We start from the raw sequence: 20,399 nt of genomic DNA, 5'->3' as shown, positions 1-20,399 counted from the left end.
TCGTGAAAAAAAATAAAAAATTAGAACAATGTTTAATCACCTACACACTAATTGTTTAACTAAAAAAAACAAAAACATGTTTTGCTGGCAACACATTCCCTTTAATGACCAAGCTATTTTTTACGTTTTTCAATCGTCGCATTCCAAGAGCTATAACCTTCTTATTTTTGCGTTGACATAGCTGTATAAGGTCTTGTTTTTTGCGGGACAAGTTGCACTTTTTAATAGCACCATTTTTAGGTACATATTATTTATTGATTAACTTTTATTGGCTTTTTTTTGGGGGGGGGGGGGAATAGAAAAAAAATCTGACATTTCGCCACTCTTTTTTGCGTCCTAAATCTACGCCGTTTACCGTGTGGTATAAATAACACAATAACTTTATTCAGCGGGTTGTTACGATTGCAACGATACCAAATTTGTATAGTTTTTGTATGTTTTACTACTTTTACACAGTAAAAACGCTTATTTTTCAAAATTATTTGTTTTTGCGTCTCCATATTTGAAGAGCCGTAACGTTTTTATTATTTCGCCGATGCGGTCGTATGAGGGCTTTTTTTTTGCGGGAAGACTTGTAGTTTTTATTGGTACCATTTTGGAGTAGATGCGACTTTTTGATCACTTTTTATTAAATTTTTTTAAAGTCAGTATTCACAGAAAACAGCAATTTTTCCATAGTTTTTTATTATTTTTTTTACGGCGTTCACCGTGCGGGTTAAATAATGTAATAGATTTATAGTCGGGGTCGTTACGGACGCGGCGATACCAAATATGTCTAACTTTTTGACTTTATTTTTTTAATAGTAAAGCAGTTTGTAAGGGGAAAAGCTGGGTTTTTCATTTTTTTTCACATTTTTTTTTAAATTAACTTTATTAAACTTTTTTTTTCACTTTTTTACTAGTCCCACTAGGGGACTATAATATGCGATTCTGCGATCGCTATTATAATACACTGCAATACTTTTGTATTGCAGTGTATTACTGCCTGTCCGTTTAACACGGACAGGCATCTGCTAGGTCATGCCTGCGGCATGATCTAGCAGGCATTCACTCCAGGCAGCCTGGGGGCCTTTATTAGACCCCCGGCTGCCATAGAAGACACAGACACTCGGCGATCGTATCGCCGGGTGTCGGTGGGAGAGAGCGGGAGCTCCCTCCCTCTCTCCAAAACCACTCAGATGCGGTGCTCGCTATTGAGCACCGCATCTGAGGGGTTAAACGTGTGAGATCGATACTAATATCGATCTCACACGGCAGAGCAGGGACGCTCCCAGCCCTCAGCTACATCAGCAGCTGAGAGCAGGGAGATCTGACAGTTCCCTGCTCTGTAAACTTATTCCGATGCCGCGACGTAAAAAGTCTATGGCATCGGAATAAGGCCCGTTAGTGACCGACGTAGAAACACGATGGGCCGGTCACTAACGGGTTAATAACTGTACTGCAACACATTTGAGTTCATAACATAGCCAAGTCAGATTTTTATCCACTGGATGTAATCACTACAGGTTCCTATTGAATGACAGCAAGTAGAGATTTTGAAAACCGCAAGCAATTGATACAGAAAGTACATTAGAAACTAGCATAACTTTCCATTATACAAATAAGCGAATAGGACGTCTGAGAATGGCAATGCTCTTTACCTCCAGCATTCTCATTAGTATATCTCGCCCATTGCCATTTTCCTGTTCACTTTTGGAGCGGATGCAGTCCACTAGGTTGAGCAGAAGCTTACAGGACATCGTCTGGATGCTGCTGGGTATGGACTCGTCGTCAATGTTTTTGGCGAAGAGCTGAACTGCGAGGGACAGGTCATTCAACGGGAGATGCTGACGGACGTGGTGGACAAGGTCCGCTAACGTACTGTATGCCAGGGGCCTGTAGATTAAACAAGAAGTCAATTCTACAGTCTTTTAACATAACGAATCCTTCATGACTTCTCAACAAAGTGACGATTACCGACTAATGTAAGCGTCTACAGCATTAAAGAGCTTGACAGTTGCTGGATTATCAGATGTTGCATTAACACAACTTGATCAGTCTCTTTCTTAGGTCCCATGCACACGACAGCAAAAACGGAGCCATTCACTTTCATTGAACACTGACACCTTTCCGTAGCACTATGGAAGGGTGTCAGTGCCGTGGAAATGTTCCGGGAATTATGGAACATGTCCGTTCTTTCGCATTTTGCGGGCCGTGCTCCCATACTTTGTATGGGAGCACGGCCCGAAAATGCGGCTGTCAGTCAGCGGCCGGCCGTGCCCGAAATCTCGGGCCGTGATTGCGGGCACGGTCGTGTGCATGGGGCCTTAGAAACAAGTGCCATATTTTCAGCATTTCTGCATTATCAGATGCCGGAGTAGAAGAACTTGACCGTATTTGGAGGTTTGCACTGTTTGGCTGTACTACTGGGGTTACTTCTGATTTTTTGGCCAGTAGAAAGCCAGCAAAGAATCTTTGTGTACACCGGAGGTGGTCTTGCACTAGGAACGCTGGGCGATACCAAAATATGCCCCCCATTATATCTCCCAATGGGGTTGTGGTCTAGATTCCCTAGAATCCTGAATGTGGTAAGTATCTAGTTCTGTAGAGACATAACCCCCGCTTCTAAAGGAGGTAGATTTGCTATTCAGGAGTCTGGTAAAGATGCAGGACAACCTTTGTGGAAGCGGTTACATAGGTCATAGTGGTTGTCCCCCACCGTTTTAAAATACAAAAGGTTGATGGAAAATAATTTTTTAACACGTCGAATTAAGATAGAAAGTCAAGGATTTACTATACTGGTGATTTTATGAATAAGAAAAATATATTTCCACACGCAACTTAAAAAAACAAATGTTGATTCTTACCGGAGTGTTTCCCGAGCGGTGTACCCAGAGCCAATGAGGATAGATTCATCAAACAACTTGTCCATGCAGGGGATGAACTCTGAAAGATAAAAAGGTCAATGAATCATCAGGTAATCTGTGACAAGTACTGAATGGGTAGCCTCCGCTACATCACTAAACCCAATGGAAGCCATATGCTGAATACAAAAATTGACTCGAGCATGAATCTTTAATTTAAAGGCGGTGTCCAGGATTTAAAAAAACATGGCGGCTTTCTTCCAAAAACAGCACCAGTCTATGGGTTGTGTCTGGTATTGCAGCTCAGCTCCATTGCAGTGAACGGAGATGAGCTGCAATACCACACAACACCTATGGACAGGTGTGGCACTGTTTTTGTCTGAAAGAACCCATGTTTTTCTAATCTTGGATAATCCTTTTAAATAAACACACGACAGTATGTTCATTCACACCGTAAGGCTGCGTTCACATCTGCGTCGGGACTCCGTTCATGAGTACCCATGAACGGAATCCAAACTGAGTTTTGCATCCCCATTGATTTCAATGGTGTCGGATCTGGTGCAAATGGTTTCCGTTTGTCACCGTTGTTTAAGGGTTCCGTAATTTTGACAATGAATACCGTAATAGACTGCGCTATTCATTCCGTCAAAAAGACGGAGGGTGACTAACGGAAACCATTTGCACCGGATCCATCACCATTGATGCAAATGGAAACCTCTGGTTTCCATTTGGATTCCGTTCATGGGTTCTCCTTATGGAAAGCTCAGACGAAACCCATGCACGGAGTCCCAACGCAGATGTGAACGAAGCCTTAAAGAGAATATTCTATTTTAAACAAAGGGATCAGGTACTTACGGCTTCTTAAGTCTGTGCTGAGAATATGCTTGGCGGCAATAAGCAGCTCTTTCCGAAGATGGGCAGTTTCAGGTGGGCAGTTGGTCAAGAGCTGCAGCATGCCTTTTACCATTTGCTGGGAATGTTTTGCTACTGTGTCCTAGACAACAGAGGCAAATGTAACGCAAGTGTTCAAAGGACATATCCAACAAACACCCTAAAACAGAGGTAGTGGTCGGGCAACCTACCTGATAAATACGAATGATGTAAGCCAAAAAGGACAAGGTTTTGATCTGGGCTGCGATGAAGTCGGCATACAGTTCTTTGTTGTACAGTTTGTGCTGCCTGAAACATAAAAATCACATTGACTAAAACCATAGCAAAGGAGATTTACCCTTCAGTGTCCCAGGAAAGCTGAGTGATCACACATGTATGTACACCATTGCTGCCAATGTCAGTAATATGTTAGGGAAAGATAGAAGGGAGTGTGGCTGCAGGATTGGCTTACACAGGGATTGTTTGTAGTCTGTTACCATAGAGACACAAATCTCCAAAGGAGTTGTAGACACGAATCAGTAGTATATTTTTAATTAAGACTATTGGCAAAGTTGTTTCTTTGTCTTTAGTACATGCATTGAAGCAATAGAAAAAAAAAAAGGTGTTGCAAAGGGTGGACAAAGCCTTTAACAGCAGGTAAATTAGTTGTATCTATCCTTCAGACAGAAATACGTAAAACTGGGAAAATGCGATTGGAGGAAATGCTGTTTAATGTATCAATCTCCTTATGGTGCAGTTTGCAACTTCAAATTCCACGGGAACTTATTAACACACAGGACAGTGGCCGGAACGTTTCTGAACGGCATGTTATATGGTGCTTTCTTCTACGGACTTATGGTTACGCAGCAGTTTTTACATTGTTTTCCCCAAAACGATAGAGATGGGACTCCCTGAGGCAACACTAAAGTTCAGGGGGTCACATTTAAAGGGGTTGTCCACTACTAAGCAACTGATGGCCTATCCACCGGATAGCTCATCAGTACCGTATTTTCCGGACTATAAGGCGCACCGGATTATAAGGCGCACTTTCTATGAGCGCCTTGTAAGCAATCATGTTTCATATATAAGGCGCACTGGATTATAAGGCGCAGCACATTACCGTTAAATAAACCATTGCTCAGACTGCAAGTCAAAATTTATTACACTTTTTAACAATAACTTGCAACTGGTTCAGCTGTAATTGCAAATCAAAACGTTAAGGGTATGTGCACACACACTAATTACGTCCGTAATTGACGGACGTATTTCGGCCGCAAGTCCCGGACCGAACAGTGCAAGGAGCCGGGCTCCTAGCATCATACTTATGTACGACGCTAGGAGTCCCTGCCTCGCTGCAGGACAACTGTCCCGTACTGTAAACATGATTATACTACGGGACAGTTGTCCTGCAGCAAGGCAGGGACTCCTAGCGTCGTACATAAGTATGATGCTAGGAGCCCGGCTCCTTGCACTGTGTTCGGTCCGGGACTTGCGGCCGAAATACGTCCGTCAATTACGGACGTAATTAGTGTGTGTGCACATACCCTTACCGTACTTTTTCAGTTCATTCCTCCACCAGAAATCCATCAAATCCGTCATCTTCAGTGTCGGAGTTGAACAGTTGGGCGATTTCGGCATCAAGCATGGGGTCCTCCTCTTCATTATCCGAGTCGGTTTCGTTGCTGCTGCTAGGCTCTTCAGTGGTGATTCCAGCCTTCCTGAAAGCTCGGATGACACTGGAGACTGATACATTCTTCCAGGCATCCACGATCCACTGGCACATAGTGGCATAACTCGCACGGCGTTGCCTCCCTGTTTTGGTGAATGTGTGGTCACCTTCTGTCATCCAATGCTCCCATGCAGCTCGCAATTTAACTTTAAATGACCTGTTGATGCTGATATCTAGCGGCTGGAGCTCTTTGGTTAATCCACCAGGGATGACAGCAAGCTCCGAATTAGTTTTCTTCACTTGGGCTTTGACAGTATCGGTCAAGTGGGCGCGCATCGAGTCACAGACCAATAGGGATGGGGATTTGTGAAAAAAGCCACCCGGTCTCTTGACGTAGACCTCCCTCAGCCACTCACTCATCTTCTCCTCATCCATCCAGCCCTTTGGGTTAGCCTTAATGATGACACCAGCAGGAAAATTTTCTTTAGGCAAAGTCTTCCTCTTGAAAATTACCATGGGTGGTAGTTTCTGGCCATTAGCCTGACAAGCGAGAACTACAGTGAAAGATGACTTCTCATTTCCTGTGGTACGTATAGATATCGTACTGGTCCCTGTTTTCTCAACAGTACGGTTTACGGGGATATCGAAAGTGAGGGGAACCTCATCCATGTTAATAATGTGTTCTGGCTGGATATTCTTTTCATTTATCTTGGTTATGCAGTAGGTGCGGAAAATGGCCAGCTTCTCTTCATAATCCTTTGGTAATTGCTGGCACACAGTAGTTCTGGTGCGAATGGAGAGATGACGCCTTTGCATGAAACGAAAGCACCATGAAGGACCTCCTCGAAAGTCCTTGATCTCCATGTCACGTGCTAAAGCAGTGGCTTTGAGTCTAATAGAGACAGTGGAGACGCTTCTACATGCGTTTCTCTGTTCCATAACCCACTGTTCTATTTTGTCCTCCAACTCTGGCCACCTTGCTTTGTTTCCTCGGAAACTCAGTTTGGTCTTCTTTACTTGGCGGAGGTCATCTTCTTGTTTTCTCCACTTACGCACCATGGATTCATTAATGTTGAATTCTCTTGCAGCTGCCCTATTTCCATGCTCTACTGCATAACTTATAGCTTTAAGCTTGAAACCTGCATCATAAGCATGTCTCTTAACAGGAGGCATTTTTTGGGGTAGTGGGTATAGTTAACGCTAAAGCAAAGATATATTGCAAGGATCCTACAGAGCTGTAAGTATCACTCAGTGTGGCTCCTGATTACGGTGGCCGTAATGCTCAATCCATTTATGGATACTGTAAAAACCCAAGTGAAGAATAAATTCATAGGCGCACGGGGGGGAGGAGCATGGTGTGTGCTGTGGTATGCCGCCGCCGACCCCTGCCGCCCACGATAGAGGTAAAGGATCCTGTATGAACCCCTCTCTTTACTGTCGGGTTCATATATAAGGCGCACCGGATTATAAGGCGCACTTTCTATTTCTGAGAAATTCTCAACATTTTATGTGCGCCTTATAGTCCGGAAAATACGGTACATCATCGGTGCGGGTCCGACACCCAGACCCCGCACAGTTAAAGAGTCTCTGTCACCACATTATAAGTGCCGTATCTCCTACATAAGGACATGGGCGCTATAATGTAGGTGACAGCAGTGGTTTTTATTTAATAAAACGATCTGTTTTCACCACTTTATTAGCGATTTTAGATTTATGCTAATGAGTTGCTTAATGCCTAAGTGGGCGTGTTTTTACTTTAGACCAAGTGGGCGTTGTACAGAGGAGTGTATGACGCTGACCAAATCAGTGACCAATCAGCGTCATGCACTCCTCTCCATTCATTTACACAACGCATAGGGATATTTTAGATCCTTATGTGCTGTCTTATACTAACACATTAACAATACTGAAGTGTTTAGACAGTGAATAGACATTCCACGGGATGTCTATTCACAATCTGTGCACTTCGTTACTCTGTCTGTGGTAGTTACATCAGAGGACGCGTAATCTCGCGAGATTACGCGGTAAATGACAGGTTACAACGAGATTACGCTTCCTCTGCTGTAACTACCACAGACAGAGTAACGAAGTGCAGAGATTGTGAACAGACATCCCGTGGAATGTCTATTCACTGTCTAAACACTTCAGTATTGTTAATGTGTTAGTATTTGACAGCACATAAGGATCTAGCAGGATCCCTATGCGCTGAGTAAATGAATGGAGAGGAGTGCATGATGCTGATTGGTCACTGATTGGTCAGCGTCCTACACTCCTCTGTACATCGCCCACTTAGTCTAAAGTAAAAACACGCCCACTTGGGTATTAAGAAACTCATTAGCATAAATCTAAAATCGCTAATAAAGTGGCGAAAATAGATCGTTTTTCTAAATAAAAAGCATTACTGTCACCTACATTATAGCGCCGATCTCCTTATGTAGGAGACAGGGCACTTATAATGTGGGGACAGAGTCTCTTTAAGCCACTCTGGCTGCCTCCGGTCACCGGATGCTATGGCCCATAATGCGAAGTACAGAACTGGAAGCCGCTGGCTCTGTAAATTGCATAATGGCCGTGCTGCCGAACTGCAGCTCTACTCCTATTCACTTGAATAGGAGCAGAGCTGCAGCTTGACCGCTGTTCACGTACGTCCGGTGCTTGGAGGAAGTCCGGGTGTCGGACCCCCACAGATCATGTACTGATGACCTATCTGGCAACTGTTAAATCGGCTCCACAAGCATAGTTATGTCGGAACCCCCCCTTTTACACCTAAATATGCAAAATTTGGAACGACAAAACACTATATAGCCTGGTAGCTAACATTGAGACAATAAGTACTATTGTAGTGAACAGGTTGTGAGAAGGCGATACGAATGGGCCTCTTATTACTTAGACTTAACTTTTTTAACTAAATTGCTACGTCAGTGGAAGTATATCTTACGGGATTCTGTTATACCAGTGTGACTTTATGGTCTTTACTCAACATTTGCTGCCTTACATGAAAACAGTTACACATACCTGGCATTGGTAGTAACCTGCGTGACAATCGTGTTCATGATCAATGGTACAAATTCGGACACCATGTTGTGAATGTTTAGTTTGTAGAGCTGTAGAAAAAGGAAAAGACATTTCAAATCAAGACATTCTATAAAATATAAAATCTGAAATGAAAGATAAAAACTGAAAAAAAATTAACGCTTTGTACAAAGGGACACCATCGTTACATATGGATGTAAATAACACATTGTACATGGCTCTATTAAAATACATGTCAGATTATAGTGGTGGGGGTTCTTGCTGGCAGTACAGGAGCTTGTAATGGAGAGCTGGCCATAGGCATCAGATTAATTTCGGCGGGACCGACCAACCATCTAATGTGAATGGTGGCATCCGGACGGCAGATGTATGAATTTCAACATGCTTAACCTTTTTGTTAACTAGTAGATAAGCGGCGTCTGGCAGCGGCTTTCTCCCTTCTCCCCATTGAAAACACAAGCCGAGCCGAGCAGGTCTATGGGGAGTTGGAAGAAATACATAGCTGTTGGACGAACAATTGTTCGGCTGACAGCTATCTAAAGTGTATGGCCGGCATTAAAGCATAACAATTAGGGGATACATCTGAACCATTAAACAGCCTACAGATCCTTTGGGAGGCACTTAGAATAAGCCCCCACTAGGTTTCTGCTCACCATTAAAGAGAATGTGTCACTAGAAATTTTTATTTTTTTCAGTTAAACAAGTAGTATTTGAGTGATTACACATTGTTTTAATTTTTTCACAAGTCAGGAAATATTATAAATTAGATTCTAATTTATAACATTTCCATGTGCTGGCCACTAGAGGGAGCAGCATGGTCACTGTGGTAAAGCAACCTCATTGATTTATGCTGCAAATTTGGGGTAGACACACTCTCCTCTAGTGTCCTCATGCAATCCCCCCCCCCTCCCTTCTTCTGGCTAGTGCCAGGAGAAGGAGGGGTTTGAATCTTCAAACCTCCTACACCGTGTGCCGCCATTTTCAGAGCGACTGCACAGTGTAGGAGGATACATGAACATAATACACACATCAAATACACGAACATAAACGACCTGCTCCTGCCGCCGCCTCCGCTCCTATTCCTTGCGCCTGAACATATGGCGGGAAGCCGCGGCCGGAAGTCGTCATCTTACTGTCCGGCAGCGGCTTCCGGTCCACATGAAAATGGCGCCGGATTTCGCTCTGCAAACGAGCTTCGTTTTGGTCTGTGTGGGAGCGGCGCATGCGCCGTTCCCACACAGACGGCATACGCTTCTGAGAATGTATGTGCCGTATTCTATCTCTGTATGTGTCGTTAATCGACACATAGAGAGATGAAAAAAAAATGGCAGCCCCCATAGAGAAGTAAAAGTTTGAACACAGTAAAAAGTAGAACATGACAACAATAAAATAACATTTTTGTTTATATTTTATTAAAAGCAATATAATAATAATAATAATAATAATAATAATAATTCAAAAAAAAAAATCATGACACCGTCCCTTTAAGGAATCTGGAGACTATTTAAAATGGTAGATGAAAACCGTAACTCCTGCTTGTTAAAACAACTTAAGGGCACCCTAACAAAATGGGCCCTGTTGTGTGCCACATGCCCTAAAACAAAGAAGTTTAAAAATGTGAAGCACCAGACACACATAACCCCATATAGTATAAAGACACTAAAGTTTTACTACCTACTAATGATCATGTCCCTTTAAATCTGTTCACACAATCAACATCCACATCTGCAGCATTTCTGCGCCTGATCAGAGTCCTTGGAGAATCTCTTACCTGGTACATTAAAACAACTATTATTGGCAGCTCTGCCAGAACCTTTAGGGAGAGGGAGCCCTTTGGGATGATGGTATGCTGCAAAAAGAAAACATACAGCCATGAGTTACACTACAGCAGAGTGCCCTGTATACAACAGATCAGAACAAATTAACGGAAAAAAAACAAAAACGGTTATGCGGGGGCCAAATGCAGACCGCACAACTGAAATGGACTGATTTTCACACAATGTATTTTTCCTATTACAGTTTTCTGTATACGAAAGCACATCATGAAGGAGAGAACATCGCCAGGGGCTGCCCTGCTTACCGTCCTCGTCTCACTGTCTTCTCTCTCCGGATTTACTTTGACCACGATGGTGGAAATCATGCCAACCATTTCTGGAGCAGGCACAGTGTTTTCTGGGATCACGGGGGGATTCTCAAAGTATCGACTCTAGGAGAGGTGATGGGATGAGGCATATTTAATTTTGGTTTAAGACTTCTTAGATATAAATATATACTGAAAATCACATCATGGAGTTAAAAGAAGATTATACAAATCTAAGGGGCCACGCACATGGCATCGCAGAGTGCTCGAACCCTGCACAACCACACACAATAGGAACCAGTGGTGGGCAACATATAAATTCCCCTAGAAGAATGGCTTCTAAGAGAGAATACCTCTAATACTGTATGCCATGGAGAATGCCATGACTTTTTTTGGAGGCACATGGGGGGTACAGTATAAGCGTTGTAGAACAGATCCAAAATGCAGCCGTCTACATGAAGCCTACAGAGCCGGCGTATATGCCAGCGGATCTGCCACGCTGATAATCAAATATCTAAGGGGTCTGTCCTCAATGAAACTGCCCCCTTTGTCTCTTCACAGCATGAGGCAGCACAATAGACATCATTCTGTCATTAACCCTCTGCCGACCAGTGATAATGAAGTAATAACTATCAATTTCACAATTGCTTTTTTTGTTCTTTTTCAAGTCTTCTGATTGGCCGCTATCAAATGTCAGCACATAAAACTACAATATTTCATATGACTATACGTGAAAATAATAATCTCTATTTATATAGCCCCAACGTGATCCATCACTTAGTTAACAGAGCTCCCATAAAGGGGTTGAACTAATTTGGAAAAACATGGCTGTTTTCTTCCAAAAACAGTGCAGCACCTGTCCAGAGGTTGTATGTAGTGTTGAAATTCAATAGAGATGATCTGAAATACCAAAAGACAACCCATGGACAGATGTGGTGCTGTAGGAGGAAGACAGCAGCCATGTTTTTCTAATCCTTTACAACCCATTTAAAAAGGTATTTCACACAAATCGCTGCCTGGCATTTAAAATCAGCTGAAAAAGGCAAAAAAAAAAAGAAGAAAACTTACCACAACTTTAGGAAGCTCTTTATAAATCTGTCTAACAAAGTCGAGAAAATGATGAATCTAAAACAAATGGAAACGAAAGAAAAAAAATAAATCAGTAAAGGAAGTCATCCTATTAAAGGGGTTGTCCACTACCGAACAACTGATGACCTATCCACCGGATAGGTCACCAGTATATGATCTGTGGGGGTCCGACATGTCATAAGTTTTAAACGGTGGGGGTCCGAGCACGGAGACCACCAACAATCGCTAAAACTAAGCAGCAGAAGCGCTCGGGCGAGTGAAGTGCCACTTAGTTTCCGATCTGCATTCCTCAGAAAGCCGAGTGACCAGTGTACGGGCTCAGGGACTTTCTATTGAGCCCCTACACCGCTCCGAGGAAATCCAGTCGGAAACTAAGCAGCACAGCGCTCACTGCTGCTTTGTATTAGCGATCGGTGGGGGTCTCAGTGTTCGGACCTCCACCGATCAAAACTTCTGACATGTCAAAAGTTTTTTGAAAGTTTAGATACTCTTTAAAGCAATGACATTTCCATAACAAAAAGGCAACCTACCTCTTGAGTGATTGGTGGTCGGAACTGCTTGTGCAGCTCAATTATGATTCTTAAGCAGATCAGGACGTTCTCCTCATTCTCAGTCTAGAAGTAAAACATATATTTAACATTACATAAAATCGGTGAACTCAAGTACTAGGCTGAATATAGAGACCGCGTAAAAAGGTCAGTGCGTCACTACCTCCAGGAAACGGAACATGACAGACAGGACATTTTTGGTGTGGGGCCGCAGGTGTTCATTGGTCGGGATCCGATGGATGATTTCTAGGACGAGTTTCCGCAATTGCTAAAGGAATAATTGAAAAAGGAATATAAACATTTTTCCATACATTAAGAAAAATGGTCCTTAGCATTTTCTAAACTTACACAAATCATAACTTAAACTCCAGAAAATGTAATTATTTAGTAAGGATTTCAGAATCTAGTAGGAATTATTTTTGAGCGTCGCTCTTTGCTAAGCACCAGCATAAATATATCCCAGTTACTGCTTAGTAATATTATCTGGCCCAGTGCACGGGTGACAATGTTGGACCTGCACCCTTGTGCATGCCTTTAACAATTCCATTCTTCACCACTAGGGTTAGAAAGCGGATTGCTGTGACTAAGCACTGGATCATGGGTTGCAACTTAAATCCTTTCTTAAATTTCATTAACTTATTCTTTAAAATATCAGAACAGTAACTGCAATCAGATCTTATCAGTTTAACTCTCAGCGCCCGATGTGAGGTATATACATACAAACATACATGCACAAAATTACCCTAGACATCCATACCAGTATCACATCTTGGTGGCTCAAGCCTGATAATTTCATCATTTTAGTAATCAGATCTTATCAGTTATACTCTCAGTGCCCAATGTGAGTTTGCCAACATACACAAACACACACATACTGGTCACACAACCAAACACACACACACACACACACACACACACACACACACACACACACACACACACACACACACACCACATCTTATGAGCTCAAGACGGATAATCTCATCATTTTGCAATTCTATTCATTTAGATGTAAAAAAAAAAAAGTATAAAACTATACTGAAAATTGATATTTGGTAGACTACACACATCTTGGTTGAGCAGTGAGGACTCCCGTTTTCATGATCAATGGGGTTCTCAGCGGTGGGGCCCCCAGCGATCAGAAAATTAACACCTATCCTGTGGATAGGTGATCCTTTAGGATTGTGGGGAAAAAACCCTTGAAATTGCAAAATAGAATGAAAACCAAATCCAGTTGAACTGTGCATACCATATGTATAAAATAATGTTCCTCAAACCCAAAAATTCTCGCTCATACTCTGCCAGGGACAGGAAATTTCAAGATCTTTACCCGCCCTTAGGCAAGAAGCGGCGCCTTCCCTATTATCAACTATTGCCCTGGTAATACAAATACCTGTGCTGGTTTCTCCTGAAGGAACTGAACTTCCCCGTCTTGTAGGAAAGTAAGAAATCGCGGGATGATGTGCTCCAGGAATGTGGAATATTGGGCGGAAGTCGTGACATTCTAGAAGAAAAAAAAATTTACTTTGCATAATGATTTCCAAGAAAATAGCAGACTATCCACAAACCCACCCCACGGAGCCAAACGTGGAAGGTATCGGGATAACTAGGTCTACAGCCAGCTTAAAACGTCACGTAGTACAAACAAGCGCAAATAAAGTGACTCGGAAATGTGTAGCACCTACCTCAAAGTTCTCGCTGACTTCCTGCATCATCTTCAACTTGGTTTCATCAGCTGAAATATTAATTCAAAGTTAGAATTAAATATGGGTGGCATGTAATACTACAGCTCCGCTGGAGCGTCATGGACGCACCGCCATTTTCCTCTGACGGTACCAGCTGATCGTTGGGGGTCCTAGTATCCTGCGATCTGCTCTTCCTTGTACCAAAAAGATTGTGCATAGCGGACAACCTTTTTACTAAAGGGAAATCCAAGATATTTCCTAACATTTTAAGAAACGACATTGCTATGAGGGAACTTCTCCAAATGGTGTATTGCGGATCGGAGCTTATTGGGCATCAACAATGTCGAAAATTGACTGGATTAGCCCCATAAGGGCAGCCATCCTATACACTGTGAGAAAGGCCATGAAACCACAAGATACGCCTGCTTTTCCAGGACACCTACGTGTATTGACATCTGTAAGAGCAGCCACAAACTGGAGGTATTTCTTCATTAACGTAGTCTGGTCCACCACGGTGGGTCCAGATGGAGGTACAAACGCCATTTTTTCCACTTTATCTTCTTTTTGTCCTGCTTAGTAATACAATGAAAATAGTCGCGTCATCCCACCTAGCAAAGGAAGACGAAGAAGTGATGAGAGGTCAACGAGGATCCAAAACATTTGTTTCCACCAATTTATATAGATAAATATAAAAAAAAAAAAAAAAAAAAAAAAGTTCTTCCGAAATCTCAATTACGAGACGAGTTTGCACGGCAAGACGGGCTTACTACATGAATAGTACCGGGCAACAAATAGATTACGCCACATGCTCCATTTTTATGCTGTTGACATGATTTTTGCCAACTTGTAAATTCAGTCATCCTACGAAACAGAGGATATCTCCGCCATGTTTTTTATATCTATATTTGCTGTACAAACAGCGTCGATTATTTTTTTTCTTTTTGTTTTGTTACCACTCACCATTCTCTTTTAGCAGATTTTTACAAATAATGGGCTGATTAAAGCGGATCGGTCAGCGGAATACGTACTCTTCGTTTATACACAGTAATCTGAACCACATAAAATACGTATAGAGATCGCAACGAGTCACAAGTGAATTAGGCGGAGACTAAATTACCAGGCATGTATGAACGCAGCGCTATGAATAAACATTGAAGGCGTCGCGGCACTCACTGGAGCCTTGCGGTGGGGAAAGTTCATCAATGTACACTCCTAGAATACCCCTTTAGGAAAAACCCCACATTTTTTTGTGGCATTTTTCCTGGAAAAAAAAAGCTGCGTTCAGATGTTAGCTGGAAGACAATAGGGAAATATCAAACGCACTGAAAACTGAGTTGTTTTTTTTTTCGTGAAGTTTGTTTTCTTTCAGGTCAGTGGTATTTTTTGCAGCATAGGGTTGGTTTGGTGTATTTTCAGCCCCTTTAGGCCAAATGCACACGACGCGCATTACGTGCAGATTTGCAAGTAATCTCATCCACACGTTGCAGAATTGTTCCGCACGTAAATTGACCAGCGCTGCATTTTTTTTAAATCCGCAGCGTGTCAATTTCTGATTCCGCTTCAGAATTGTATCTGACAAACTTATAAGAAAACGCACCAAAATCCGCAGAACAAGGTTAGATTCACATGAACGAGTGCAAATTCGGCCATTTTTCACATCTGAGTTTCACCCGTGCCGGTCCCATTTTCATGGATGCCCATAGACTTGAGTCTATCGTGGGATCCGTGAAAACGGAAGAAAATAGGACATGATCTATTCTTCAACGGAGTTATAAACGTAGATGTGATCGAGAACAGCTGAAATAGTAATAATTTGTAATTAAAAGTAATTAGAAAGTTGCACCAAAACACACTGAAATTTTTATATAAAAAAAAAATAATATATATATATTTATAATATTTTTCTTAAAGGTGTATATAGTCTCTAAACACACTATTTGATTTAAAAGAGTGCCCCAAAAAAAACCACTAGAAAAAAAGATGGCATTCTTAAAAAAAAAAAAAACGCTGCAAAAAAAACCCAAAAAGTAATTCTTAATGTCGCATGCGCATAAATATTAGGGCCTGTTCATATCTGCGTTGGAGGTTCCACTAGACAGCTCCGTCGCCTTGACGGTCACCCGGCGAAACCCATTAAAGTCATTACCGATTCCTATATTTTCGTTGTTCTGCTACTCTGAGGGAGCAGAGCAGCGGAAACACGGAACGCAGATGTGAACAGGCCCCGATTTTATAATGGAAGTCAGTGGCAGAAAGATCTGTCAAGAACAGTAACATCTAATATATGGAACTAGCGTGGTGTGAATATACCCCCGCCATCTACAAATGACTACGTACAACTGTGCGTTGGGCCTTGTGTATGCAAGGTGAGTTGTCCATAGCAACCAAGCAGATCACTGATTTAATTTCCTAAACTGTTGAAGGAAAAACGAGCACCGACATGTGATTGGCTGACATAGATAACCGATCCAGGATCTGGTCTGCACTGGTTTTTATACACCAACCTAATATAAAGCAAGTCAGTCAGCAGTAATGCCCCTGTGGTTACTATGACAGCAGGCGTCATGGCATTTTCACGATTTAAAAACCAGCCTCATGCGTATTTCTACGCATGCTGAGCTGAAGTGGCCAATGAAAATGCGCTTTACTCTCAACCTGTTTTCCATAGGCTACAAGTAACTAAACAGCTGATTGGCTGTTTTTAGCAGGCTGCGGGAGTGACCTTTTCTGTGCTCCAGCATCATTTCCTGTGCGCAGCAGCAGCAGCCTCCAGTACACAGGCTGAGAGTGTCCCAGTGTGATTCCTGTGTCAGGGACCCGAGGAAAACAGCCGGGATAGGACCACTTCCTGCTATGTCCAGATTGCCAAGGGGGCAGAAGAGAGTCAGGAGGAGGAAGTGCCATCAGCATTTGGTGCGAGACCTGATCATGTCTTTTACTGTCTGCTCCATGACACTACATGTGTTATATATGTATATACTGCACACCTGTGTGTATGATATATGGGTAAATACTGTATCTGTGTATGATATACAGTATATACTGCACCTGTGTGTATGATACTGGGTATATACAGTATATACTGCACCTGTGAGTATAATATATAGGTATATATGGCACCTGTGAGTATCTAGGCACCTTATTTGTATATGTAGGTATTTACAGTATATACAGTACATGTGTGCATTACATTTTTTCCAGCGGCGTAAAAATACTCCTCTTTGCATATACGAGGAGTATTTTAGCCAAGGAGGAGTAGGTAACTTACAGTAATTCTAATTAATAACACGTAGGGATACGTGCGTGGTGTTAAAAACTTGACATTTATGCAGGGAAACAAAACTAATATGGTAAAAGGAGTTAAAAGCTATGTACACATTTGAATCCTGTACACATAGAAGCCGTATCATCATGTCTGAGCAGCTTCCATCAGTTTAGCTGAACTGAGAGCTGGTCCTGTGTGTTTATACAGTAACTTGGATGTGATCGTTGTTACCTAGATCCTGTGTGCCAGAGACACGCAGGACCTGCTTTCAGTTGAGCCGTCAGTTCAGCTGACCTGACGAACACGGCTCAAAAAGGACGATACAGCTTCTATGTATAGAGGATACATAGAAGCTGCATCTTAAAAAGTTAAACAAACTTTAATAAAAGTGATATTAAAAGATGCATAAAACCACAAAGTACAGGCTCTACATTTAGCGTTAGGCTGGATTCACACAAGCATGTTACGTCCGTAAAGGACGGAACGTATTTCGGACGCAAGTCCCGGACCGAACACCGTGCAGGGAGCCGGGCTCCTAGCATCATAGTTATGTACGACGCTAGGAGTCCCTGCCTCGCTGCAGGACAACTGTCCCATAATGTAATCATGTTTTCAGTACGGGACAGTAGTTCCACGGAGAGGCAGGGACTCCTAGCGTCGTACATAACTATGATGCTAGGAGCCCGGCTCCCTGCACTGTGTTCGGCCCGGGACTTGCGGCCGAATTACGTTCCGTCCTTTACGGACGTAACATGCTCGTGTGAACCCAGCCTCAGGCACCAAAAAACAACCCCAAGGGTGAATGGGACAGTAGGCCAGTATGTCGGAGGAAGCATCTCCTCATAGCAGCGCTGCTAAAAGCCTGCGCGGGTTCCGAGACCACTGGACTACAGGAACCAGCTCAGCCTCTGATTGGCTTATTTAGCTGGTGACATCCATTGCTGTAGCCCAGCGGTCTCCGACATGTTTCTAAGGGCTCATTCAGACGAGCGTGTAGAAACGGCCGTCACACGGACTCATGTATTTCAATGGGGCCGTTCACACAACGTTGTTTCAACAGAGCGTGTGAAGGGTCCGTGTAAAAATAGGACATGTCCTATTTTACTGCGGGTCACGCACCCCACCACAGACTCTAGTCTATGAGGGATCTGTGACAACGCGTCTCGCACGGGTGCACCTCGGAGGTTACAAACGCCCGTTTTTCACGTCCGAGGTTGCCGACGCTCATCTCAATGTAGCCAAAGACCCCGTATGAGGCTCAGAATGTCCATAATAAGTCTATTATCACCATTATCTAACACTCCAGCAATACAACTGCCAGCGAAACGGATTCATTACCCAGTATGCAACCTGGAAATACACCTAAGCCGTCCGGAACATAAAAGGAAGTGGCATCTTGACTTCTCACTATCAAATCACAACACGACAGCGATGTGGAAACCTGGATAAATCATTACCTGGAGGACAGTTGGACCATAGAAAACAATGCAATAAGTTAGGAATGTACCTGGCTCCTGGGATTTGTCTGGCCATGAACGAAATCATATCACCCACTCCCACAGCAAGTATCATACTCACATAAAGGGGTTGCGCAGCGCGACCCTCTATGCACCAGATCTGACATCGGTCATGGAGACCTCCTGCTCCACAGCGGGCATAAGAGTTGCCGAGACCACCACCCAAAGCACAGCAGGTATCATGCACGACACCTGCCAGGCATCGGACGGTTGTATCACGCACTGAGGTGCAGCGTCGCTCGACATTCGATGTCAGATCGGTCGCTGCACGACCCTTTTAACTGTCTGTTATAGACAGTCCCCTTATGGTTCTATTGAAGCGAACTTACAGTACACCCTACAAGGTTATATGGCGGTGCTGATATAATACGGACCCTGAAATACAGCTGTGTTAGACCTCGTTCACATCTGCGTTGGAGACTCCGTTAGGGGCCTCTGTCGCATATATGGCCGAGAATACCAGAAACAATGCAGCACTATTGTTTCCGGTAAAACCACCAACACCCCAATGGAAACCCAACGGAACCCATTAAAGTCAATGGATTCCATTAACCGCTATAGTGTCCAAGGGGCAACCACCAGGGTTTCCAGTTATTCCCTTGTTCCGCTCCTCTGAGCAGAAAAACGAAATGGACAAACGCAGATGTGAACTAGGCCTTACAGTCTCTTAAGATTAATTCACACGTCGGCATGAACAGTCTGTGTACTTTGTGCCAAAAATCGGCCAAAACACTTCCTACTGACAGGATAAAATCCAGGCACAATCCATACAACATTCCCATGTAGTGTTCATACAGTCACACGTCTGCAGCGCACACCTCCAAATACACGAAAAAGGGGTTGTCTCGTCGCAGAGAAGATTGGAGCCCCCGAGGCGGGCAGCAGGTCCAGCTAGCCGCAGCCAGCCAGATCTTTCCCTGCAGTGGCCGCCGCAGGTAAAATGTATTACATGGTGGCCATTCAGATAAATAATAAGGCATATAGACAGGAATTGTCTTCATAAGGGCTCATTCAGCCGAGCATGTATCATGTCCGCGTGACGGCCGTTAAAACAACAGCCGTCACATGGACTCATGTATTTCAATGGGGCCGTTCACACGACCGCGGTTTCAATGGAGAATGTGAGGGGTGCGTGAAAAAATAGAACATGTCCCATTTTACTGCGTGTTACTCATTCCCTATGGGGGATGCGTTATAACCCATCCCGTACAAGTGCACCGCTGATGTGAAAGACAACGCTTTCTCCCGTTTGAGTTTGGCCATGTTCGTGTGAATGCAGCCTTAGGCCTCATGCACACGACCGTAGCCCGACCGTAGCCGTGTGCACGGCCGTGATTTTCGGGTCGGCCGGCTGCGGACTGTCAGCGGACTGTCAGCCGCAAGCCGCCTGCACATGCACATGGCCGCGGCCATTGTTTTCAATGAGCCCGGACCGCAACTCCGGACCGTAATAAGACATGGCCGTACTTTCTGCGGTCCGGGCTCCCGGGCCGTGCACGGACCGCAAAAACTACGGTCGTGTGCACGGCCCCATAGAAAAGAATGGGGCCGCAATTCTCCCGTGGATTTTCGGGGGAATTGCGGACGCAAAAACACGGTCGTGTGCATGAGGCCTTAGACCATTTATTTAAAGAGTTATTTCTATAACCACGGGATATATCACGAATGTCTGATAGATGTGGGTTCTATCTGGCACCTATGTAGAAAACGGGGGTGCGCAGAACTCCATACAGCCTGGTGAAGTGGTCGCCGGCTGCTGCAACCACAAGGAGAATTAATGGACAGGTGAACGCTCTCTAC

General features: G+C 43.6%; 1 protein-coding gene across 4 annotated transcripts in view; it reads right to left on the bottom strand.

Moving 5' to 3' along the window:
* Nucleotides 1–20,399, bottom strand: part of TRRAP (transformation/transcription domain associated protein) — a 127,473-nt gene that overhangs the window by 104,839 nt on the left and 2,235 nt on the right. For all 4 annotated transcript variants that reach the window (XM_075830269.1, XM_075830271.1, XM_075830270.1 and 1 more), the window contains exons 2-14: nt 14,261–14,425; nt 13,818–13,867; nt 13,526–13,636; nt 12,296–12,400; nt 12,115–12,198; nt 11,564–11,620; nt 10,496–10,621; nt 10,187–10,264; nt 8,398–8,486; nt 3,926–4,022; nt 3,699–3,837; nt 2,847–2,925; nt 1,641–1,875 (exon numbers count right to left, since the gene is read on the bottom strand). In XM_075830269.1, the coding sequence (XP_075686384.1) occupies nt 1,641–1,875; nt 2,847–2,925; nt 3,699–3,837; nt 3,926–4,022; nt 8,398–8,486; nt 10,187–10,264; nt 10,496–10,621; nt 11,564–11,620; nt 12,115–12,198; nt 12,296–12,400; nt 13,526–13,636; nt 13,818–13,867; nt 14,261–14,360 (1,350 nt within the window). In that variant the 5' untranslated portion in view covers nt 14,361–14,425. The remainder of the gene's footprint in view (nt 1–1,640; nt 1,876–2,846; nt 2,926–3,698; nt 3,838–3,925; nt 4,023–8,397; nt 8,487–10,186; nt 10,265–10,495; nt 10,622–11,563; nt 11,621–12,114; nt 12,199–12,295; nt 12,401–13,525; nt 13,637–13,817; nt 13,868–14,260; nt 14,426–20,399) is intronic.

Source organism: Rhinoderma darwinii, chromosome 6 (assembly GCF_050947455.1).
Source record: "Rhinoderma darwinii isolate aRhiDar2 chromosome 6, aRhiDar2.hap1, whole genome shotgun sequence".
Taxonomy (NCBI): domain Eukaryota; kingdom Metazoa; phylum Chordata; class Amphibia; order Anura; family Rhinodermatidae; genus Rhinoderma; species Rhinoderma darwinii.
This window is presented reverse-complemented; position numbering and strand designations above follow the sequence as displayed.